General features: G+C 36.4%; 1 protein-coding gene across 1 annotated transcript in view; it reads left to right on the top strand.

The window, feature by feature from the left end:
• Positions 1-26,836, top strand: part of LOC110207269 (aldehyde oxidase 3-like) — a 108,644-nt gene that overhangs the window by 68,691 nt on the left and 13,117 nt on the right. The window contains exons 25-32 of the mRNA XM_020984898.2: positions 548-739; positions 1,049-1,276; positions 3,478-3,573; positions 3,926-4,054; positions 8,099-8,173; positions 10,279-10,331; positions 15,482-15,596; positions 17,802-17,867. Coding sequence (XP_020840557.1) covers positions 548-739; positions 1,049-1,276; positions 3,478-3,573; positions 3,926-4,054; positions 8,099-8,173; positions 10,279-10,331; positions 15,482-15,596; positions 17,802-17,867 — 954 coding nt within the window. The remainder of the gene's footprint in view (positions 1-547; positions 740-1,048; positions 1,277-3,477; positions 3,574-3,925; positions 4,055-8,098; positions 8,174-10,278; positions 10,332-15,481; positions 15,597-17,801; positions 17,868-26,836) is intronic.

Genomic DNA, 26,836 nt, shown 5'->3' with positions numbered 1-26,836 from the left:
ATTTAAAAGTAGGAAATGAATACTATAAACTATTTTGGGGTAGGTAGGGAACTGTTAAGATAATCAGTAAGCAATAATAGAATATCAAAACTTTCAGTGATGTAGCTCTCATCCCTCAGTGACAGAAATATAGAAATCACTCTATTTTCAATAAGAACTATCATGGACAGAGTCCATTTCACAGAATGGCAACTAAATATTATCGTTAACTACTAAATACAGGAATAACAACATATTTGTTAGGTCCTAATCAAAAGATTGGACTGGGTATGATTTGAGACTTTATGTGTCAGAAGGGACATAGAGAAATTAGAAAAGATTTGGAGAAGAAAAAAAAGAAGTTGGGATTGTCTAGCCAAGAGAAGACTGGCAGTAATAAATTTTTGAAGTCAGGATTTTTATGTAAAGGATGATGACCATGCCTCTGATAGATTAGGTGTTATTTTGCCTTTGGGGAGAAAGATTGGGTTGCTGATACTTTGAAATGCTACCTAACATTTATAATTTTATGATGCTAAACCAGTGTTCATCTTTGGAAAAATTTCAGGTAATAGAATATGCTTTACTCAAACTGGAAAATGCTTATAAAATTCCTAACCTCCGAATCCAAGGCTGGGTTTGCAAAACCAACTTGCCATCCAATACAGCCTTCAGAGGCTTTGGTTTTCCCCAAGGAGCTTTTGTGACAGAGTATTGGATAACAGCTGTGGCAGCTAAATGTAATTTACCACCAGAGAAGGTAACTAAAAAAAAAAAAAGCAAAGATCACATGGAGATAAGATTTTTTTTTGACATAGTTGTATAACATCTTTTCTTTTTAAAATACATTTTCATTGAAAACTTTGGTTTCTGGGTCATCTTACTATCTTTCCCTCTTTCCCTCCTGACCCCAGTCATCCTATGTAACAAATTGTTTGTTTGTTTTTTTTTGGAATAGTTCTTGGATGACATTTTTTTCTTTCTAAGTTGATCATACTCTGTCTATGTCTCAAATACGAACCTGATTTCTACAGATCTTTATTTTAATATCTATATATTCCTCCACCAGGTTAGGGAACTAAACATGTACAAAACCATTGATAGAACAATCCACAAACAGCAATTTGATCCAAAGAACCTGATAAGATGTTGGGATGAATGTATGGAAAAATCTTTATACTATAGCAGAAAAAAGGCCATAGAATTATTCAATCAGCAGAATTACTGGAAGAAGAGAGGGATTGCCATTGTTCCCATGAAATTCTCTGTAGGATATCCAAAGACATATTATCATCAGGTAATTTAAAAAAAATTAATTTAAAAACATTTGTTTTAATTTTAAACATTAATGAAATTCATCTATGAATTTGTCATCTATCAAGAAACCTTCTACATGAAACCTTTCCTGATCCCCTTATTTGCTAATGTTCCCCCAACTATCTTATATTTAAATACTTTGCATTTATTTTGTATACATTCTGTATTTACTTATATATGCTAGAGTAGAAATTGTTTCATTTTTAAATCTTTATATCTATGCTCAGTACATAGCAGGCAATTAATACATTCTTATTTAGCAGGTTAATCACTTACTTTCCCTCGTAAGCAGAAAGATAGATAGAGGCCAGGAGGAGAGAATTTGCCTTAATTGAACACTCTGAGTAGGTAGGGCAGCAATTGTAAGGGTGGAGGGAGGTCCTTAGGTTGAGAGGCACTAGTCTGCCTGCCTACTTTGGAATTCCGTGACAGGAATTTTCCGTCATGTGTGGAAGGAACTCATTTTGCAGTCTCTCTAAGAAAAATCTCTATATATTTGAATCAAGAAATGGTAAAACTCAATTTAATTTAATTTAAGTCAACATCTGTTTATTGATAAACTCTTATGGGCTAGCACTATGTGTAGCAGAGTGAGAAGTAGGAAAAAAGTGTGAGATACAAACTGGGGATACAAAACCAACTCCCATGGAATGTTTAAATAACAGTATAAAATCCTGTGTGAAGGAATACTCACCTGAGTGTTATAGATGGGGAGTCCTGAGAAGGGGTCAGCAAGAGCTGATGTAATCAGGAATGTCTTCATGGAAGAAGAAGAAGAACGTAAGCTGTGCCCTGGAGAGTGGGTAGGGTTAGAATAAACAGAAGGTGGGAGAGAGAGGGCATTTGAGGCAGAGGGACAACTTGAGCAAAGTCATGATGCCAGAATGAGAATGACATGTGAGGGACAATAAAAAGACAGATCTGCCTGGAAAAGAGGGATTAGGCTGGGGGACTGTCATTGCTAATAGCTGTCATAAGCATGGCTAAGGGAGTGCTGAAGTTAGTAAAGAACAATAAACTCTAAGATTCTAAAAGCCAGCCAGAATTTAGGTTTAAACATTTATTTCTTTGGAGGATAGTGTACTGTTTCCTCTAGGCCTGCCCTACACCAGGAGTAGTAGCATGCCCAAGAGTCTCACCTATTGGAGCTCAGAAACTCACAAAAACTGAAGGAGGCAGGGAAGGTTGGCCCACCCCAGCACAGTGTGTTTCTAAAGGGCCAGAGGTAAATGGGGTACTTTAGAAGTAATAAGAGATTACTTAGCTTAATGATCACAGAGTTCAGGAAAAGAGTCAGAGGTGAAAGATATGCCTGTATATCAGAATTCAACAGTTAGTGGAAACTGAGACAATAGGAATAATTAATAGTTCAAGGCCAAGTAGATCAGGATAAAGGGTCTAAATCCAAGCAAAGAGTTTCTCACAATTTGTTACACTGAACAGACTCATCCTTGTATATTTGAGGTCTGTAAGTCTATGGGGATGGAGGGAGTGGACTTACCTTCCTGTTCTTCCAGATGGACCACAGAAAAGGACAGTTCTTGACCATCTCTCCTACCCCTCCCACCACTTCTGAGTGGAAGGCAATGATGTCAGTATGGCAGACAGATGGGAGAAACATAAAGAGCAATTCTTGTTAGGATACAGTTTAGCTCAATATAAGACAAATGTTTATTGGAGGGAGATACAGAGTTTAGATAAGACATGGTTCTAGCTCCCCAAAGAGCTTACAATTGATGAGGTGATGAGAAGACTCCACAGATAACTATAATATTGATTTCATATAATGAGTGCATTAAAAAGTTACAAAATAAGGTGGGATCAATCCTAACTGTTTTTTGATTAAAGAAAAATCCAGCTTTGTGTTGGTTACCCAGCAAACATTTAGTTAAGTATTGGAATAAAATGCTGAAAGTGATGGTGAGGCCATGGCTGAATTCCAATAATTAGCTGTATATTTCAACTTCTTTTATTTCTGAATTCTTCAGTAAAAGGTATCTCTGCTAGCCTGAATGATGTAAATATCCTTTCTATATATTGAGGAAAAGTTTACTTCTATCACTTCTAGAATTGAACTATGCTAAATATGATTTGATAAGTTACTTTGCTCCACGTTGACATGGTTTATAAAGATTGATTTCAAGGTAGTAAGAAGAATCAATTTCTGCTTTTTTCCCCCAGGCTGCTGCCTTGGTTCACATTTATACAGATGGGTCTGTATTAATTACACATGGGGGAACTGAATTGGGACAAGGTCTTAACACCAAAATGATACAGGTGAGGAAAAAAAATTATGTTCTTCATTTGGTTAAATTCAGAATCCCAGGATTTGAGCCCACATACCTTTGGCAAAATTTAATACTTTATACAAATTAAGGTTTTTAAAATCTAGGGATATTTTTGCTGGTAAGGTGGGTGGAGAAAATGAATGTAATATAAAAATAAAGTAAAAAAACTAAAGTTAAAATGGAATATTCTTTGATATGCCCATAAAAATATGGATTAGGAGTTCCTCTAACTAGCAATTAAAAAAAAAAAGAAAAAATGTCTTTAAAAAACCAGACCTTGAGTACATTAAAAATCTCAGCTACCAAGTGGGTTGGAAGTAATCTGTTCATTTGCCATGCAGGTGGCCAGTCATGAACTAAAGATACCAATGTCAGATGTGTACCTGAGTGAAATGAATACCATAACAGTGCCAAATACAGTCGCCACTGCGGGATCAATTGGAGCTGATGTCAACGGGAAAGCAGTGCAGGTTATGGGCTCAACTTTCAGATTTCTTTTTTAAAATTCAGTTCTCACCTTTTCACAGATAAATCTTTGTACCTCAGAATTTCTCCTGATCCTTTTTTTGTTTGAGCATTTGTATCGAAAGAACAAGTATCACAAAGTTTACTTGTTTTTATCATGGAAGAGCAAATATTTAATTTTATTTTTTCCACAGTTAATTACCACAAAGCCCAAGTCTACTCTTTATCCCTTCAAAAGAAGGAGGAGCATTATATCTTTTCTTCCTACATCCCCTTCCTTGTTGTAAGGAAAAAAGGAGTGTGCCTTTTCTATCAGAAGGCTATATAACTTTGCCATTAACAAAGCTCTTTCTGAAATTTTTGTCTAGGGGCAAGTATAAATTTGCACTAATTCTTATCTCTCTTTAAATTTAAATCTCTATATCAAGACCAAATAAAGGTATGAGTGGGGCCTTGCCTGAAAATCTTAGGGGTTAGGTAGCCATAAATACTTCGACAGATAGCCTATTAAATAGAATAGAGAACATAAAAATTCATACAGAACTGAAGAGCCTGCAGGCTAACAGAGGGCAATGGTAATCATTCCTTTTGAAAGGTTGAGAGGAGGGATATTATTCATTAATTATTCATATACTTAATATTGTTATTCAGGCAGCATTCTTCTGGTCAGTGAGTCTCCAGTCTGGACTGCCATTTAATGAGGGGCCTTAGATATCCTTCACTTCCACCTGTACTCATTCTCTGGACTTCATCTCCTTGGACTTTCCTCTCCTTTCCTTTCCAGCTCTTCTTTATGTATTCTCTTCCTGTATCAGAATGTAAACTCCTTGAGGGGAGGGACTGTCTCCTTTACTTGTATTTTATATCCTCAATACTTAGCACAGTCCCTGGTTCCTTGCTTCTTTCCTTCTTCCTTTCATCCCTCCCTTCTTTTCTCTCTTCCTCACATATTTTGTTATGCAGTGATGGGAAGATGAAAGCTTAAGTAAACTCTATCCCTTATGGAATTTGCAGTCTAGTTGGGGGTATAAGAGAGACACAGATAACTATTTTAGAGTATTAGATGATGATAAAATCTTAGATTTAGTAAGGGATTGTCCACCTTTCCTGGCAGTACCTGATCTGCATTTAAATCCTAATACTACTACTTACTACTTGTGTGACTTTGGAAAGTTGCTTAACTTCTTTAGCTTAATTGCCTTATCTATAAAATGAAAAAAAAAACTTCATTAGGTTTCTGTAAAATTCTTTCCATATCTAAATCCTTTGATTTACAAGATGGAAAGGTCTAAGATGTAAGGTAATCTGTAGCAGTGGTGTCATGCTTAAATAGAGACATCCCTGTGGACTGCACTTTAGCTTAGAAAACCACAAATTAACATTATCTATGTTCTGCTGTAGTTTTATTTATTTTCTTAAACACTTATGAATTACATTTTAATCTGGTTCTACTCTGGAGTTTTGTGGGCCCCATGAGACCTGTAGGCTGTGAGTCTGACAATCTCTGATCTACAGGGGATGCATATGAGCATAGATGTATAGCTGGAAAGGAGCTCCCAAATGCGTAGATCAGAGTGAATTATGCAAGGCTGAAAAATAATGAACTGAACTTTACCTGCATTAATTCATTTGATCCTCACAATAGCCCTGTGAGGTAGGTAGTAGAATGTGGTCACAAAACCTCACAGTTTGAAGGAACTTTAGTGTCTGTCTAACCCAATATGTACCTAAAAACAAATTCCTTCTACTTGGCAAGAATCAGTATTATCATCAGGGGTTAAATAAATTACCTAGTGTCTCATAGCTGATAGTTGGTAGAGCCTTTGTCTGCCAGACCAATACCTAGCACTGTTGATGTGACATCAGGGAGTTTCTAGACCTTCTTAGTTTAGGCAGGAAGTCATAGAATCAATGACATAGAGCTCGAAAGAGCTCTGATCTAGCTTTGTGAAAGGAAGGCATGATGGTAGAGGCAATACCAACAAAGTCTGTGACCTTTCTGATGGGGTGTGGCCCAAGCCAAAGTCTTCACCCCTTGCTCCAAAGGGAATCTGGCTCCCCTTTGTCTACAGGCCCAAGTCCCTCATCTCCCTTTGAAAGTCCTAGCCCCACCTTTTTCATCTCATCATCTATTTCCATTGTCTATTCAATATCTCAGACCTTCCAATCAGAATTCTCACCCACACCCTTTTCCCAGACCCTCCCCTGGTCACCCAAAGTCACTTTAGTATATAAGATCTAACCTGGCTATTGTGAGGATCAAATGAATTAATGCAGGTAAAGTTCAATTCTTTATTTTTCAGTCTTGCATAATTCCCTTTGACCTATCCATTTGGGAGCTTCCTTCCAGCTATACATCTATGCTTATATGCATCCCTGTAGGTCAGAGATTGTCAGACTCACAGCCTACAGGTCCCATGGGGCCCAGAAAACACCAGAGTAGAACTAGATTAAAACCTCCCTATCTAATAGAGAGATAACCTCACCTGGGTCCAAACCTACCTCTGACATAGTATACTGATTGTGTTACCCTGTGCAAGTCAGATACCCTCTCAGTGCCCTAGCTCACTTTGTAAGCCTACAATTTTCAGAGCAGGTATCAGGCTGCGTTGGTAGGGAAGTTTTCGCTTTGGAATCTCCTCTCTCTCTCTCTCTCTCTCTCTCTCTCCCTCTCCCCCTCTCTCTCTTGTCTTCTCTTTTCTTCTCTTCTCTAATCTCTTCTCCTGTCTCTCCTTTTTGTCTCTCTGACTCTCCTATCTTTCTTCTCTCTCTCTCTATGCCTCTCTCCTGTCAGTCTGTCTGACTTTCCTCTCTCTATGCCTCTCTCCTGTCTGTCTCTCCTCTCCTCTCCTATCTCTCTCTTATCTATCTATTTCTATCTCTCTTCTCTGTCTCTCTTGTTTCACCAAGATATGAGCCAATGACATCTTCTACTAGGCTATTTTGCTATTTTCTATACTGTGATACCATTTGGGATGTAAACATATAGATAAAAGAGACAGTATGACAATGTCGAGTGAGCTGACCCAATAGTCAAGAACACTTGGGTTTAGGTCTCAACTTTGACACATATTAACTTTGTCACCCTGTGCAAATCACTTAACTAATCAGTGTGCCAAGCTAATCCCTAAGACTATGAATTTCAAAGCACATGACAGTATGTATGATAAAAGTAGTTTCTTCTCTGAAAGGTCCATATAATGAAATAATAGGTCCAATCTGAAAAAATACCTACATAATACTCTCATGTAAACATATTGGTTCCTGGGTCTGAATACATTGATATTCCTATCTGTTCATTAAATTTTCATTTGTAGTTTATGAAAAACATACAGTCTTTGGTGTCAGTTGCTAAGGGACTGGGGCCTTGTGATTTGGCATTCTGAAGAAGAGAAGTGATTGGTTCATGTAGCCCAGAAGAAGGAAAGTTTTCAAATACTTACTAGTACTAGTGTGAGTATGTTAACCCAGCCTGAAAAATGAGTGAGGGGCTAGGGTGGGGCTACATGAGGGCTAAGTTCCAAACTAGAAAGCAAGTAGATTTTAGGATTTAGAGCAGGCTGTGTAGATTCCAGATGGAAAATCAGGCACTAGAAACTAAGGAAAGAAGAGAAAAGGAGCTAACAAAGCATAAGGTTCAAGTCCTGAAGTTGTTGTTGAAGACCAAAATAAAATTATAAAAATCTTTGCAAGTGGTGAAACTGATAACATACCCTTTTCAGCTGTTCACCATACACATCTCTTCCCTATATACTCATTTTTCCCCACTTCCTATAGTACATTATGTTAAAAAAGGAAAGCAGGAAGGACTTACTTACAGATTCTCTCTGGGACATGGTTGTAAAGAACCCAATAAAACTAGGTAGCAATGGAAATCCAATAGAGGTTTCCTGTAAGTTACATTTCAGGTAGGCTGATTGGTACAGAAGTGATGTGGTATCAAAGGCTGGGTTGCTGTTTAATATACTATATAGCATCTAAATAAGTTCTGGTTTTGAAATATTTAAAATTTAATATTATTACATGATTCATACTGTTATCACATCTAGATTGCATGTCAGACACTAATGAAACGCCTTGAACCCATCATCAGCAAAAATCCCAATGGCACTTGGAAAGAATGGGTGAGTATCATTAGTCAAAGGATAAAACCAGTGTGACTCCAGATATAGATTTGCATTAGATCACTAGTTTAAAGAGTCAGTTATATACTTCTATATTTCTTAATTCCCTGGATTAGACAAGTTACTTAGGATGTATCACATAATCAGTTCTTTATTAAAATATTCTTGAATGCAGCTGACCAGTCATTCTTTCACAGTTCACAAATGAAGAACTATTACTCTCATACTGACTTAATAGCACAGTGTATGCTAGGTTTCCTTTTATTGATCAAAATAACAATTCCATGTTACAGAGCCTTTTAAAATGAAAGGAGAACTTTTGCTTAACAAATGTGTACAGGGGTTAGTATGTTGCTAGTGATTTTCTAAAAAATGTTCTTGGTATGGCCTAATAATGTTGATATTCTCAATACATGTAATAGCTACCTGTGGAGAAAATCTTCTGGACTGGAACTTTCTGTTTGGATCTGGAAGAATATCTGCCTCCACTTTCAAAAAAAATCATTAGGAAAAGGCATTAATTAGCACAGAGTAAATTGGAGAACAGTTGAGACTAACACAGAGTCATTAAAACATTTAATGCTTGTTAATTATGTAGAATTGTCATGAGAAACAAGTCCTTAGGGACGAGTCTCTCAGCTAAGGAAGAACAAAAACTATTGACTCATTTGTAATGATGTTATTAATTTATCAATAATTCAGCACTTTTCACCAAGTTTCTTTAAAATTAAGATTATGCATTAAAATGTAGATATAACTATTTCTCAAATAGCCCTGTAGTGCAGAGAACATACAAAAGAGGATACCGTTGAAGTATATTGGGAAGCACATTATCTGGAAGTTGTGGAAGGAAAACTGACAAATTTTCTTGGGAATCCCAGAATTAAAACTTATTCCATTGACAGTAATCATTGGAATTATGTGTTGGCTTGTTAGTCAATAGAATTACAGTTTTATCTATGTTCACACTTTGTAAATCAAGAATCATTATATCAGCAGACACGTATTAAGCATCACTATGTGCTAGGCTATGGTATGGAGATGAAAAAGGAAATGGTCATTACCTTCAAGGCACTTGTATTTTCTCAAAAGAAAAGTGTGTATATCTACATATCTATATATCTGTATCTGTATCTATCTATCTATCTATCTATCTATCTATCTATCTATCTATCTATCTATCCACACATACACACACGCACATACATATATACATATACACACACATATATACATATATACACATATACATATACATATATACACACATACATATATACACGTGCATATATACACATAAATATATACACACATAGATACATATATACACATATGTATATATACACATACATACATATACACACATATATACAATACATATATACACATATATACACACACATACATATACACACACATAGATATACACATACATACATACATACATACATACAAATGCATATATACACACACATACATATATATACACATACACATATATCTACACATACGTATATCTACACATACACATATACACACATACATATATACATATACATGCATATATACACAATACATATATACACATATATACATGCACATATGCACATACATATATGTGTGCATATATACATATATGCGTGCATATATACACATGTACACATATACACATACATATATACACACACATACATATGTATACATACATACATATGTATACACACATACATATATACACACATATATATTCAAACTCAAACATGTTTGTATAATCACACTGTCCTTGTTCTTGGCAGCTCTCATTTAGTTAAAGATGTTACTTTTACTTGAAACCTTCCCAAAGCTTTAAGTAGAATTAGCATCTTTAATTAATGACAGCTGCCAAGAACAAGGACAGTATGATTGCACAAACACGTTTGTGTTTGAATTTGACTCAAGATTCATTGACTTATTTCTCAGGAGAAATAATCTTCCAGATAATCATGGGGTAGCATGCAACCCAGTCATATTTTTCCTTGTTGGTTTGGGCCTCTTATTTAGTGGTGTTATTATTTTATTATTTTGATAAAATATATTTTATTCTTAGTATATATTTCTTTTTATAGGCTAATGATGCCTTTGCCCAAAGCATTAGTCTGTCAGCCACTGGATATTTTAGGTAAGGAATATTTAATTTTTTTCCCCAAAATTATTCTTCATATGAAAGATTAGAATGCAGACTATGTTTATAATGATATAGGACTTTTCTTTTTACATTGTCTGTTAAATATTAACATTTTATTTTTACTTCAGAGTACCCATTTTGTGTATTTTCTCCTATAAATTCTGTTAGGTGGAGTGATATTTAATTTTCAGCAAAAGCATTATTGATGAAATATAGGCTATTTCAAGAAGAATCCCATTATTACACCTGTGATGCCAATGTTTACATAAAAGTTTGTTGTTTTCTCTGTAGAAAAGAATGTTTAGTCAGAGTTTTTTGTTGTTGTTTAAGCATTTTTCAGTTGTTTCTGACTCTTTGTGACTCCTTTTGGGGTTTTCTTGACAAAGATATTGGACTGATTTGCCATTTCCTTCTCCAGCTCATGAGGAAACTGAAGCAAACAGGGTTAAATGACTTACCCAGGTCACATAGCTAGTAAGTGTCTGAGGTCAGGTTTGAACTCGGGTCTTCCTGACTCCAGGCTGGGCATTCTACCCACCGCACTACCTAGCTGTCCCTTTCAGTCAATTTGGAGGTCCTCATTCTCCCAGGGTTACAGAAGAGAAAGCTCACTTTCCTTGGATCATTATATGAGGAATTGACCCTGGGCACTATATTGGTTGGGTTCCTTGGAGAACAAGCTTCTTAGCTTTGCACATATAGAGTGATCATTAGATTGTGAACTCTTTGAGGGTAAAAATAATTTTTTGCCTCTTTTGTGTCCCCAGTGCTTAGCATAGTGCCTGGTACATAATAGGTCCTGTCCCTAATAAATGTTTATTGACTGGCTGATTGATTGACCACTTTGCAGTTAAGTCTCTAGCAAACTGGGAAGGGGACAGTTGGAATCACCAGTACCATAAAGTCCCCAAGTGATGATTTATATAACATCATCACTATTCTACATCATCTTGACTGCTTTCAGGTAGAGAGGAGCACTTTCTCTTTTCTCCATTCTGTCTTGCACATTGCTACCAGATTAATCCTAAAGCAACACTTTTATTAGAAATTGTGCCTGTCACTTCAGTGATCCAACAATTAATTTTAATAGCAAAATTGGTCTTTTGAAGCTCATACTCATTTTCATAAGTCTCCTATGATATACTTTTCTCTTATATGGTCTCTACCTAAAATATAAAAGATAGGTTCCGCTTCTGAGAGCCAAGATGATGTAGTAAGAAGTAAGTTGCTCTCACCCTCTCTTGTTGACCACTAAAAGCCCAGAAAATGTCACCCCAGTAAAAACCCTGGAACAACTGAGCCAGCAGATAGATGGGGTGCAGCAGTCTTGTAGCCCAGGAAGCTTGAAGGATTAATGGGAAAGTCCTGTCTCTCTCTAGGGGAGCGGGAGCAGTACAAGATGGGAGGTGTCCCAGCAAGCCAGCTGCAAGCCCCACCTCAACAAACCAGGAGGAGATCCTGGGCCTCAGGGTGGTGGAGCAGGCAAGCACCAACACCAAGACCCCTGAGTGCCTCAGCACAGGCAGGGGAACCAGAAGACACCAGCTTGGAAAACCACCACTTGCACTGGCATTCTCAAGTAGCCAAATCTCCTAGTGCTTCAGCACATATCCAGGAAGCACAACTCCACAAGGCACAGATCCAGGCTGGCAGACATCCTCAAGCAGTCAAACATTTGAGTGCAAAGTCCAGGTGAGCCTTCATCTCCCAGAGACCAGACTTCCCCCACCCCAAGTGCTCAGCTCAGCACCAGGTAAGCTGCCAGACCTCCAGAGCCTCTAGCTGCCAGCACCTGAGGCCTCAGCACACGAAGCCAGTGCCTAGGTACTAGGCTCCTAGCACAAGAAGTTTGGGTCAGTGCCCCCTGCACTCCAGCAGGAGAGCTCAACTCTAAAAGCAAGGACTTAGGCAAATACCATGAACAAAAAGCAAAAATGGACAATGACCATAGATTCTTATTATGGGGATGGGGAGATCAAGGCACAAATTCAGAAGAGGGCAACATTGTCAATATACCCACATCCAAAACCTCAAAGGGGAATATGTTGCTTTCAAGCCCAAAAAGCCTTCTTGGGAGAGCTCAAGAAGGATTTTAAAGCCAAATAAGAGAGATAAAAGAAAAATTGGGAAAACAAATGATAGGTATGCAAAAGAGGGTCGATAGCTTGGAAAAGAAAGACAAAAATTGACTGTAGAAAATAAATCCTTAAAAAGTAGAATTGGCCAAATGGAAAAGGGGGCACAAAAACTCACTGAAGAGAACTTAAAAAGTAAAATGGGCCAAATGGAAAAAGAGGTATAAAATCTAGTAGAAGAAAACAATTCCTTAAAAATTAGATTTGGGCAAGTGGGAGCTAATTACTCTATAAGATATCAAGAATCATTCAAACAGAAACAAAAAAATGAAAAAAATAGAAGAAAATGTAAAATACCTCATTAGTAAAACAAACCATGGTGAACAAAAGAGCCTGGACAACATCTTTCAGGAAATCATCAAACAAAACTGCCCTGAGGTCTTAGAAGCAGAAGGTAAAATAGTCATTGAAAGAATCCACCAATCATCTCCTGAAAGAGATCCCCAACTGAAAACACCACTGAACATTGTAGCCAGATTCCAAAATACTGCAAGCAGCTGGAAAGAAACAATTTAAATATCATGGAACCACTATCAGGTTTGTGCAGGACCTTGCAGCTTCTACATTAAAAGATCAGAGGATGTGGAATATGATATTCCATAAGGCAAAGGAGCTTGGATTATAACCAAGGATCAACTACCCATGAAATTGAATATAATCTTTCAGGGGAGGAGATGGAAATTCAACAAAATCGAGGACTTCCAAACCTTCCTGATGAAAAGGCCAGAGCTCAACAGAAAATACAAGACTCAAGAGAGGCATAAAAAGGTAAACAAGACAGAAAACAACATGTTATTAATAAAGGAAAACTGTTTACTTCCCTACAAGGCAAGATGACTGTTGTAACTCTTGAGAACTATATTGTTATTATGCCATTTAAAAGGGGTATACACAGAGGGCATGAGTATAAGTTGACTAAATATAAAAGATACACTTCTCCCTCCTCATAAGAATAATTACCATATATGAAGATTATTAAGGCCACATTCAGTCTTATCTTCTCAAGAATAATTAATCAGTTCCTTTTCTATCCATGCTAAAACCAATTTCTCACCTTTAACCATATTTATTGCTTTCCTCTTCAAATTCTTTTAAATCATATCTCTAGGTTCGGGAACACTGAATATAGGCTCCCCAAAATGTTGAAGGGAGAGAGAATATATATCTTATGATTTGTACCTACTTCTCATTTATATTCCTCTTATGAAACCATGTCTAATTACAATCAGTTCTGTAAGGTACCTTTAGCAAATCTTGCTTTGTATTGACATAAGCAAAGTAACCATTAAATTTCTTTTGATGATAACATACTTTGCCTAGGCTGCTTGAAGCCAAATAATCATGGGATTTAGAACATATAAAGGTCATAGTTTTAATGTTCAAAGGAGCCTTAGAGATCCTCTGATCTACCCCAACCTCATCATTTTGCAGATGAGGAAACTGTGAAGCCCAGAGAAATTAGGACTCACCCAAGGTCACATAGGTAGTGATGGAATAAGGATTTGAACCTAAGTATTCTGGTCCATAACCAATGTTCTTTGTATTCTGTAATACTGATTCAAAACCATTTAATGATCTTATTAGAGTATGTGTGTGTGTGTGTGTGTGTGTGCACACGCACGTGTACATATGGGGTCTATTATGTAATATATGTGTTTACCTATTTAAATATTAAGAAAAAAATTTTGGTCCATACCTGCGAGTTCATGGGCATGGAAAATTCTAAGTATGAAAATTTCCTTCACTGATACATCATGCCTATAATTCATAATCTTACAAAGTTGTTTGGGGGCACTGAAAGATTAAATGATTTTCCTATAGTAACTGAGCTAATATGTGACAAAGACAGGATTTGAACCCACATCTTCCTGACTCCAAGGCCAGACCTTTTCTTCACTACCTCTCAGAAAACAAGTACTGCAACTGAGTGAATATAAAGAAAAAAAGAGTTGAATTTAGGCTACTGTTCAGCATTAGTTGGAGAAGTTTTGCTGTGCATTTCCTGCATGAATGGGAAACAGGGAAAAGATCTGGGCAAAGCGGAACAGAATGGAAAATCTAGAAAACTTTAGGGCTCCCCTACTCAGTTCATAGTGTGGTTTTGGTTAATTTTGTTTGAATTGTTACTTCAATCTTACTTATCTGTTTATAGGTAAGTATAAAAAAACATTTCAAAGTCAATATAAATGATTTTGGGGGTGGATCATCTGTACCATGACTCTCCTTAACATGAATGGTCAATAATTTGTTTGGTATATCCAGTTGGATATACCATTCATGTATCATTAGCTCAAAGACTGTCTGTCTGTTAATCCACATTCATTATCTTAGTTTCCTCAATGGTAAAATGGGGATAAAAATAGCACCTGCCTTCCAGTATTATTGTAAGAATTAATGATATCTGTATTTGTATATTTGTAAAGCACTTAGCACAGTGCCTGACATTTAATAGGTGCTTAATGAATCCTCACTTCCCCTTTCACTTTGCCATAACCCACTCTCTTCTCAGACCCCTGTACTCACTACTGACTTGACCTGTCTACTATAACTATTGTCTCCAAGGTTACTCATGAGCTCTTAATACCCAAATCTAGTACCTGTTCTCAGTCCTTATCCAATATGACCTTTATAGCTTTGGATACTTCTTTTTTTTTTCTTTTTCTTTTTTTGGTGAGGCAATTGGGATTAAGTGACTTGCCCAGAGTCACACAATTAGTAAATGTCAAGTGTCTGAGGCTGGATTTGAACTCAGGTCCTCCTGACTCTAAGACTAGCACTCTATTTATTGTACCACCTAGCTGCCCATGCTTTGGATACTTCTGAGCATACTTTGTCCTGTGTATGCTATGCTCCCTTACTGGTACGCATGCTGGATCCTCCAAGTAGAATATAAACTCTTTAAGGGCAGGACTGTTTCAATTTTGTGTTTGTTTCTTTAGTACCTACTGCAGTTCCTTGAACGTAATAGATATTTAATTAATACATGATTATCGAATTAAATTGAACCAGGGGCTACAAAGCAGGCATGGACTGGGTGAAAGGAGAAGGTGATGTTTTTCCATACTTTGTTTATGGAACAGCCTGTTCCGAGGTTGAAGTTGACTGCTTAACAGGAGCACATAAGGTAAGGAGCCCACGTCATTTTGTCATCTTACTTGTTAAAATAAAACTGAGTTTTTCAGACAAGAGTTCAGAAAGTTCATGTTCCTTTTTTTGTGTGTGTGTGCCAAAAGTAAGAGGTTTTTTTTTTTCTTCTAGAGGAACATTGGGTGGTCCAGTTCCTTCTAAATCTCTATTTTTTTTTTCATTTAAGAAAGACACTGGGCATGCCAAATTCCTGAGGTGGGTCACACTATGTTAAGCCACATAAACTCTTTTCAGAATTCTGGGGAAATATTAAGCTCTTAAGTATAGCAGGGCAAAAAAGGATCATTTAGACTTCAATGAACTTCCTTTCAATGGTCTTTGTTCTAATCAAACTTTATTTTTTCACTAAGACATAGCATAAATGTGGTGGCAATACTTTCCCAGTCTCCTTGTTTCAATGTAGAAATGATCACCCTCATTAATTCTGGTTTCACTTTGTTCTTGTTCCTGCTTGCCCAGAAAACCAGACATGACACCTCTTCAATTAGGCAGCTTTGGGTATTCTACACATTGGGCAACTAGGGTAAACCTTAGAGTTCCTGGATTAATTATTTGTATATTCATTCATTCAAATATTTATTAAGAACTTGCTGTGTACAGAGCATTTGGCTAGACATTTTGGGAAATATAAATTTACAGAAAATATAGTTCCTGACCTCATGAAGCTTACATTTATTAGAGAATAAAACACAAGCATAGATAATAATCAGTCCTAACATTCAGACTTCCTGCATCAGAGGTAGATAGATATCTAAATAGATTTTTCTGCTAAAGTAGACAGCAAGCTCTCCCCGAGCGATAGTCATTTTGCTGAACTACAGAGTTAGCAACCCATCAAACAAGCCAGAACCACTATGGGTCACAAGGTAAGGGTGTGGCAGTTGGCACATGCAATCAAGTACCTTATTCAGTTCTGTTTCTAGACAAAGAGAAGGCAACAGAGACTTTGATTTGGATTCTTCTGGCAAGTCAGTCAGCATGCACAAAGTTATCAGGCCCTTAATATCTTTCTAGACTGCATGTCACAATTGTGCACAGCATCTTGGGGACACAAGCCTTAAGAGAAAGCAGAGTATTGATGAGTTAAACATTAATTGAAAATTGTGGCTAAGACCCCATGCCCTTTACTGAGAGTGCTGCTTATTGCTATTAGACATATCCCTATGCCATGCTTTTGGATGAAAGGAGGGGAAATGAAATTCTATGAGCTGAATTTTGTAAAATTATGTATAATACCTTCTTATAAAAAGTATCCAGCATTACAAATAGATTTGGTTAAGAGATTTTTTTCAGTCTCTGCTGAAACATTATATTTTGCATTGAAATTAATCTTGTTTTCATATATATATATGTACATATATATAGTATTGTGTGTATATATATATAGTATGTATATATGTATATGTATTATATATATATACACACACACACACATATATATATATATACCTATATATATATAGGTATATATATATATATATATATATATATATATATACAATTTTCTCCCAATTCTGTGTTAAAACAATTTTTAACATTTTTTTTTAAGTTTTGAGTTCCAAATTCTATTCCTTTTTCTCCCTCCTTTCCTCACTCCCTCCCTGAGATGGTAGGCAATCAGATATGGGAATGATGTTAATCTTGACTATGATAGAAACTTCCATACTCTTTTATTTCTTTAAAAAAAATGTGAAACTTTAAACTAACAAACTAGTATTTTTTAAGGATTTTTTCCAGAAGTATAACTTTTCTTTGGCTCTTTGTGTTCACCTTTCTCCTCCCCTCACCCCCAGAGAAAGAAAATATTTATGTGGCTTATTTAATACAGCCTCCACCAAAATCCTACTGACAGATTATTGTGGTATAGAGGAGATACTGGGTTCTTTAAATCTATGCCAGTGGAGTCCAAGCATGTTTGGCGCATCCTATCAAGCTGGAAAGGTTTTAAAGCTAGGCCTTGTGATAGATTGCATGCTTATTGACTATGGACAAGCCAAAGATATATTTGGAAATGCTCAACACCAGAGGACAGCTCATGAAAACATTTTCTAAGCTAGGGAGGGACCATAGTCTGCATATCTTGAGAGAGTTCCTACACTGATAAAATCACAGATCCTTGAACTATTGAAGTCATTCCTAAATATAGTTTACTGTTTAATATGTTAATTTTATTTTCATACAGAATACCAGAACTGACATTGTCATGGATGCCTGCTTCAGCATTAATCCAGCTATAGATATAGGACAGGTATGAACACTCTCTGTTACATGGTGTCACTGAATTTTTTCATTAGTCTTAATGCATATTAATCAAACAATGGCTGTGGAATGAGGGAACCTACACTCTGCTTAATCAATTTTTCTTCTGTCTTCCCTTCTAGGTCCTACTAATATGTTACTTTTGAGTCTAAATGTGGCAGAATATTTGATCTTCTTCCTCCCTCCCCTGCCCCACAATTATCTTATACCTAAAAGTCTGGGAGAAGACTTATTAAATAGCTGTGTCAATGCTACACTAAAGAAACTTAGTGGTGGTTTTTTAAAGCCATTATCAAACATTAGTTTGTATAAAATGAATAACAACAAAGGGGTTTTTAAAAATTTTTATTTCTGTGCCCAGTATATGGCTGGCTTAAAACGATCTTGTCTTCTGAAAACTTGATAAGAAGGTTTTGGAAACACTGCTCTCTCCTGGTTCTTTTTGTTTTTACCTGACCGAGACTCCTCAGTCTCCTTTGCTGGGGTCCTCCAGGATTTTTTCTTGGACCCTCTTCTGTTCTCCCTTTATACTCTATTGCTTGGTAATCTCATCAGTGTCTATGAGTTCAGTCTATGCAGATGATTCCCAAATCTAAATATCCAATTCTAATACCTTTTCTAAACTCTAGTCCCATACCATCAATTGTCTTTTGAATGCATTGGCATCTCAGATTCAACCTGCCTGAAACAGAACTCATGACCTTTGCCTTTTAACACTCCCATCTTCCCAAAAACTTTCCTGTACATCCTTCCAGTTACCCAGATTTGCAAACTAGGTGTCATTCTTGTCTCTTAAAAACATTTATTCCATATTTCCAACTAGTTGTTAGATCTTGCCATTTTTACTTTCTCAACATTGTGTCCCCTTTTCTCCACACATATGACCACCACCCTTGTACAGGCCCTCATCACCTCTTGTTTTGGAGGTCTTTTTTGTTTTGTTTTAAATTTATGGAATAAAACAAGCATTTGTTATACTGTGTTATAATTAAAAAAGATGATTGCATATGAAACTGCAAAAATACTATGTACAATTTCCTATTCCTTTTAAATTTATAACAAAGTTATCATGTAAATTTCTTTTTTTCCTCTTCTCCCCCCGGAGATAGCCACCATTAGACACAAATAGGTATATATACTTGTATGCATGTGTATATACATATATATGTAAAATTATTCTATACGTGCTTTTATTTATCAGTTCTTTCTCTGGATGCAGACCCCATCTTTCTTCATATGTCCTTTATAGTTATGAGTAATTATCATAGTCAAAATAACTTATTCACTTAAAGCATTCTAAAACAATATTGCTGTTCCTGTATACAATGTTCTCTTGGTTCTGCTCATTTGTTATTTGCTCTTTATTATTTATTATGTGCTTTTCATAATTTCATGCCAGTCTTTCCATGTTTTTCTAAGATTATTGAGTTCATCATTTCTTATAGCACAGTAGTATTCTATCACTTGGTCTCCCTGCCTCAATTTTTCCCCCTTGCCAATCCGTACTCCACTCAGCTGCCAAAGTGATTTTCATAAAGTGCAGGTCTGACTGTGTCAACCTCCTATTCAATAAACTCTCAGGAAATTCAGGAACAAATATAAAATGAGATCCTTGAAATCGGGGACTTTTTCCTTTCTTTATATCCCTAGCACTTAATACAGTGTCTGGCATGTAATAGGACCTTAAATTCTAGGTGAATTAAGTTGAATTGAGTAGTTTGACATTTAAAGCCCTTCACAAGCTGGCTCCTTTGTTCCTTTCCTATCTTTCTACATTTCACTCCTCTCCATGTACTCTGTAATACAGCTACCTTTCCTTACTCACACAATACTCCATGCCTTTGCGCTTGCTCTCTCCTACATATGGAAGGCTGTGCCTCTTCACCTTTGTCTCCTACTCTCCCTGGTTTCCTTCAAGACTCAGCTTACCTTCCATAGGAGCCTTCCCAGTTGTGCTGCTGATCCCTTCCTTCCAAGATTACCTTTTGTTTACATTGTCTCTGCGGCTATAGATATAAATATACACAATGCACATATTTACATACATATATAATTTTATTTATATATGTATGTGTGTGTATATATATATATATATATGTGTGTGTGTGTATGTATATATATAATACTTACATAGTTATTTATATGTTATCTATCCCACTTAGAATATGTGCTTCTTTACCATAAGGACTCTGTTTTAGCTTTTTTTGTTTCTCCAGTGTACTGGAGGTACTTGGAACATAACAATTGCTCAATAATGTTTATTGGCTGTTTCAATCAGTTATGAGGTACTTTGTCATGTATCTCATATATAATATACATACACATATGTCTGTGTGTATATATACACACAGACATATATATATATGTATATATATATATATACATACACGTGGGTGGCATGAATTAACTGGTTTGATTCTGGAGCTTTTCAGTTGTTTCTGGGTTCATCAGAATCAAAATGAAAAATAAACGAAAACATTGACTATAAAAACAGAAGAAGCAACTAAAACCATCTTTTGTGATAAAATGTCGATCAGTAGTCCCTTATTGACCAGTTGGCAACCTTAGCTGTCCCTAAAGTTCTCAAGAAATCAACACTGTTGTGAATATTAATAAATTTTTTAAAGGCATGCAACAATCCATGCCTTCCCCGGTCACCTTTGCTGAACCCCAGATCCTAATAACCTTGAGATATCTGCTATTATTTTAAGATAAGGTTGTTCAGATTCAAAAAGCTGAACCTGAAATTTAGTACATTGTCATCAGGGGATTGCAGATGTCTTAGTCACTGATTCCAAATTAGTATGTTCTCAAGCTGTGATCCTAAGGTATATGTTTTGCTTGACAATTACATGAAGTCCTCAGATCAGGCTCCCACCAATTTACAATCATAAATTTTCAATAACAAGAGATATAACTCTATAAACAGAAAACACCTTAGAATTTGGAGCTGAAAAGGACCTTAGGTATTATCTAGTCCAACCTTCTCAGTTTTCAAATGAACAAACTAGGGCTTAGAGAAATTGTGACTTTCCCCAAGGTCAGACAGCTAATAAATAGTAAAGTCTTAGATGAAAACCCAGATCTTCAGACTCCAAATGCTGTATTCTTTCCACTATAACACACTAGCATGGAGTAAAGTGTTCAACTTTTATTTTACTTCTCTTTTCTTTCTTGAAGAGGAAAAGAGAACAAAAAAAAGGGCTAATAGGGAGTAGAAACCCAAGATAAACATGTGGATAATAAGAGAATAACTAATTTCCTTTACTGAACTTGAGTCACTAGACACAAACGAATTACTCTAAGTAGAGGTAGTTCTTTTTCTTTTCTTTTCTTTTCTTCAGTTTATTTATTTATTTTAGTTTTCAACATTTACTTCTACAAGATTCTGAGCTCCAAATTTTCTCCCCATCCCGCCTCTCCCCACACCCCATATCGGCCTGTGTTCTGATTTCCCCTTCACCCCATCTGTTCTCTCTCCTATTACCACACTCCCCTTCCCTTATTCCCTTCCCCTTCTATTTTCCTGTAGGGCAAGATAGATTTCTATACCCCCTTTGCCTGTGTATCTTATTTCCTAGTTACATGCAGAAAAATATCCAACATTCATTTCTAAAACTTTGAGTTCCAAATTTTTTCTTCTTCTCCCTCCCTACCCACTCTCACTGAGAAGGCAAGCAATTTGACATAGGCTATATATATATGCCATCATGCAAAACACTTCCATAATAGTTATGTTGGGAAAGACTAACTATATTTCCCTCCATCCTATCCTGACCCCCACTTATTCTATTCTCTCCTTTGACCTGTCCATCCTCAAAAGTATTTGCTTCTGATTACCCCCTCCCCCAATCTGTCCCCTGTTCTATCACCTCTCCCTCTCTTTTCCCCTTCCCCCCTACTTTCATATAGGGTAAGCTAGATTTTCATACCCTACTGAGTGTGCATGTTATTCCCTCCTTAAACCAAATCCGATGAGAGTAAAGTTCACTCATTCCTTCTTACCTCCCCCCTCTTCCCCTCCACTGTAAAAGCTTTTCCTTGCCTTTTTTATGTAAGATAATTTACCCCATTCTACCTCTCCCTTTCGCTTTCTCCCAGTACATTTCTCTCTCCCATTAATTTTTTTAAATTCCCTTTAATTTTCGTTTTTAGATATCATCCCTTCGTATTCAACTCACCCTGTGCCCTTTGTCTATATATATTCTCTCTTACTACCCTAATAATGAGAAAGGTCTCATGGGTTACAAATATAATTTTTCCATACAGGCATGTAAACAGTTCAACTTTAGTAAATCCATTATGATTTCTCTTTGCTGTTTACCTTTTCATGCTTTTCTTGAGTCTTGTATTTGAAAGTCAATTTTTTTCTATTTAACTCTGGCTTCTCAAGAATGCATTAAGTTCCTCTATATCATTGAATGTCAATTTTTCTCCCTCATTGATTACACTCAGTTTTTCTGAGTAGGTGATTCTTGGTTTTAATTTTAGTTCCTTTGACCTCAAGAATATCATATTCTTGATCCCTTATTGTAGAAGCTGCTAAATCTTGTGTTATCCTACTGTGTTTCCACAAAACTTGAATTGTTTCTTTCTGGCTTCTTTCAATATCTTCTTCTTGACCTGGGAACTCTGGAATTTGGCTATAATATTCCTGGGAGTTTTCCTTTTGGGATCTCTTTCAGGAGGTGATTGGTGGATTCTTTCAATTTCTATTTTACCCTCTGGTTCGAGAATGTCAGGGTAGTTTTCCTTAAAAATTTCTTGAAAGATGATGTCTAGGCTCTTTTTTTGATCGTTGCTTTCAGGTAGTCTAATAATTTTTTAGTTATCTCTCCTGGCTCTATTTTCCAGGTCAGTTGTTTTTCCAATGAGATATTTCACATTGTCTTCTATTTTTTCATTCTTTTGGTTTTGTTTTATAATTTCTCATGGAGTCATTAGCTTCCATTTGCTCTATGTTAATTTTTAAGCAAATGACATACCTCCAAAATTACAGCAGTATCTGACTGTCATAGTAGGGCAAAATCTAATACATACACATCTTGGTGAAGAAGAAAAATGAAGGGATGTAACTAGGGATGTTGCCAGAGCATCAGGCTCTATATCTTTGGATTATGGCAAAAGGAGGGAATCCATGATAGTACTGTGTATTATTGCCCATTTGGTCTGGTTATTGTTACCCAAAACTCTCACCACTTCTACTTAGTTTGATGGATGGTACTTCTATAGGTCTATTAATCACCATGGCATCAAGGGAGAGCAGCGGTGCAAAAAAAAAAAAAGTAATGATTTGTTGGGGAAGTTGGAATCTTTAGCAGGAAACTCTGACTCTCAACCTTGAAGGCATACATCTACCAGGGAAGCTAGAAGTTTCCAGCAAGGAAGGGTCTAAATATTGGATGGGGGGTGGTGAGGGAGAGGTGGTATTCTAGGGGGGAGGAAAAGGAATATCTAAAGCTGAGATAGCTTATCAGGAGAAAGACTAGTTTTAGAAAACCCAGAGAAATTATCTAAACTACCATATTGGTACTTTAGAGGATACAGCATATATAGTTTACTTTAATACTAACAAAACATTAGATGAAGTCTCTTTTGTTAGTTTTTATGTTTGAGGTTATATATTAAGTAGATTCAGAACTCATTGGAGAAACATATTCAGAATTATTATTAATGATTGATTTTTATCTTGGGAAGAGGTGTCTAGTAGAATGCCAAAGGGATTTGTGCTTGGCATTTGCTGTGTGATTTTTTATTTATCAATAACTTTGATAAAATAAGGCTTGTCATGGTTACTGAATTTTTAGCTGTCATATACCTGGCTGATTATCATAACTAACACATTAGAAGATAAAAAGGATCCACCCAAATCTCAAAAAGTTAGAACATTGGGCTTAATTGAATAAGAAAATATACACTCAAAAACAACAAACAAACAAGAGCCTAGACATGGTAGGGGAGAAAAGGCAGACACTTTCCTGAGCTCTCCAAAATTCCCCTCCTTAGATAATGTCTCAAACAAATTCTGGAGTGTCTCAACTCTCAAAAGGATAGGACGAAACAATTTTCCAGCCCCAGACAACTCAGAAGTTTGGCAGGAAAGGTCTGTTGCACAAGGGTGAGAATAGAGCACACTCCAGCACAGACTTGTGCTCCAGTGAACAAGCAGCAGGCCATGGGGGTGACTGAGTCAACTGTAGCAAAAGCAGCAGCTTCTGGAGCTCTCAGCTCACAGATAGTAAGGGAGGTCAGAAGGAGATTACAGGGGTCTCTTTGCTAGCAATGGGTCCATGACTCTATTGCATTGCCCATATACTGATCTGGTTCATAGTCCTGGGTCACAGTCATAGGATGAGAAGGAGCCATGGCATACAGAGCTTGTGGCCACAGGGGTGTGGGGACACTGGTCACAATTCCAGGGTAGAAAAGAGTGCTTGTGGTTGCTCACAGATCAGAATGCAGGCCAGGTGAGCAGTGACTACATTTCTCTTTATATCATACTACCTTGGAAGAACTAAAAACTTACAGGCCCCCCAAACTATCTCTGAGAGCAGCAGCAAGAAAGGCATGAAACTTGGGATAGTGTCCCTGCCACCCCAAGAACAGAACCTTACTTTAACAGAATTAAAATTCAAGAAATAGGCTAGAAAAATGAGCAAACAATAACAACAACAGAACCTTACTATAGAAACTTATTATGGTGACAGGGAAGATGAAAACAGAGACTCAGGAGAAGTCAAAATCAAAACCACTATATCCACAGTCTCAGAGAAAAATGTGAATTGTTCTCAGGCCCAAAAAGAATTCCTGGAAGAACTAAAAAGGGATTTCAATAATCAAATAAAAGAGGTAAAGGAAAAATTGGGAAAAGAAATGAGAGCAATACAGGAAGATCGTGAAAAAAGGGTCAACAGCTTAGTAAAGGAGGCACAAAAAGAAAATAACGCCTTAAAAAACAGAATAGATCAAATGGTGAAAAGCACCAAACTTTACTGAAGAGAAGAACTACATAAAAAGCAGAATTGGTTAAATGGAAAAAGAAGTATAAAAGCTCACTGAAGAAAATAATTCCTCACATATTAGAATTTGGCAAGTGGAAGCTAATACTCTATGATACATTAAGAATCAATAAAATAAATTCAAAAGAATGAAAAAAAATAGAAGAAAATGTGAAACATCTCATCAGGAAAACTACTGACCTGAAAAGAAAGATTGAGAAGAGATAATTTAAAAATGACTGGATTACCTGGAAGCCATCATCAAAGAAAGAGCCTAGCCATCATGTTTTAAGAAATTATCTAGGAAAACTGCCCTGATATCCTAGAATCAGAGGATAAAATAGAAATTGAAAGAATCTACTGATTTCTTCCTGAAAGAGATCCCAAAATAAAAACTCCCAGGAATATTTAGCCAAATTCCAGAGCTCTCAAGTCAAAGAAAAAATACTTCAAGCAGTGAGACAGAAACCATTCAAATACTGAGGAGCCACAGTCAAGATGACACTTTAGAGCAGAGGTTTTTAATCTGGGGTCAATAGATGCCTGCTAGAGGTGAGTAGATAGATTTTAGAGATTCTGTGAACTTCAAATATCATGGAGCCGCAGTCAAGATAACACAAGATTTAGCAGTTTAAACATTAAAGGATTGTAGGGCTTGGAATATGATAAGCTGGAGAGCAAAAGAATTAGGATTACAACCAAGAATCACCTACCCAGCAAAACTGAGTATAGTCCTTCAGGGGGAAAATGAAATATTTCAATGAAATAGAGGACTTGGGCATTCCTGATGAAAAGACCAGAGCTGAAGAGAAAATTTGGCTTTCAAATATAAGACTCAAGAGAAGCATAAAAAGGTAAAGAAGAAAGTGAAATCATAACAGATTCAATAAGGTTAAACTTTATATTCCTACATGGGAAGATGATACTTCTAACTCCTAATAACTTTCTCATTATTAGGGCAATTAGAGGGAGTATAGATAAACAGAGGACATGAGTATAAGTTGGATATGATGGAATGGGATATAAGAAAAATAAAATTAAGAGTGAGAAAGAAGAATACACTGGGAGAAAGGAAAAGGGAAAAGCAGAATGGGATAAATTATCTCACATAAAAGAGGTGTCAAAGAGATTTTACAGTGGAAGGGAAGAGGGAAGTGGTGGGAGGAGCACTTGAACCTTATTCTTATATGAATTGACTCAAAGAGGAAATAACATATACACCCAACTGGGTATAGAAATCTATCTCACCCTATAGGAAAGTAGAAGGAGAGGGGAAAAAGAGAAAGGTGTGTGTTAGGGGGACTGATAGAAAAGAAGGCAGATTGAGGGAAGTAGTATTGAAAAGGAAAACACTTTTGAGGATGGACAGAGTGAAAGAAGAGAGTTAGATAAACAGGGAAAAGTAGGATAGAGGGAAATAAACAATTAGTAATCATAACTGTGAAAATTTTTTTACAGAAAGTTTCTTTCATAAAAACCTTGTTTCTTAAATATATGAGTTAAATTGAATTTATAAAAATAAGAGCCATTCCCCAATTAATAAATGGTCAAAAAATATGAACAGGCAGTTTTCAGATGAAGTAATCAAAGCTATCTTTAGAAATGATCTAAGTCACTATTGATTAGAGAAATGCAAATTAAAACTACTCTGAAGTACCACCTCACATCTGTCAGATTGGCTAATATGACAGAAAATGAAAGTGATAAAAATTAGAGGGGATGTAGGAAAATTGGGACACTGAACCAACCATTCTGGAGAGCAATTTGGAACTATGCCAAAAGGGTTATCAAACTGTGCATACCCTTTGCTTAAGCACTGCCACTACTAGGTCTGTATTCCCAAAGAGATTTAATAAAAGGAAAAGGACCTATTTGTACAAAAATATTTATAGCAATTCTTTCTGTTGTAGCAAAAAATTTTAAATTGAAGGGATACGCATCAAATGGGGAATGGCTGAGC

This window comes from Phascolarctos cinereus, unplaced genomic scaffold (assembly GCF_003287225.1).
Source record: "Phascolarctos cinereus isolate Bilbo 61053 unplaced genomic scaffold, phaCin_HiC Scaffold_726;HRSCAF=1367, whole genome shotgun sequence".
In the NCBI taxonomy this organism is placed as follows: domain Eukaryota; kingdom Metazoa; phylum Chordata; class Mammalia; order Diprotodontia; family Phascolarctidae; genus Phascolarctos; species Phascolarctos cinereus.
Note: the sequence above shows the minus strand (reverse complement) of the source record. Positions and strands in the feature narration are given on the sequence as shown.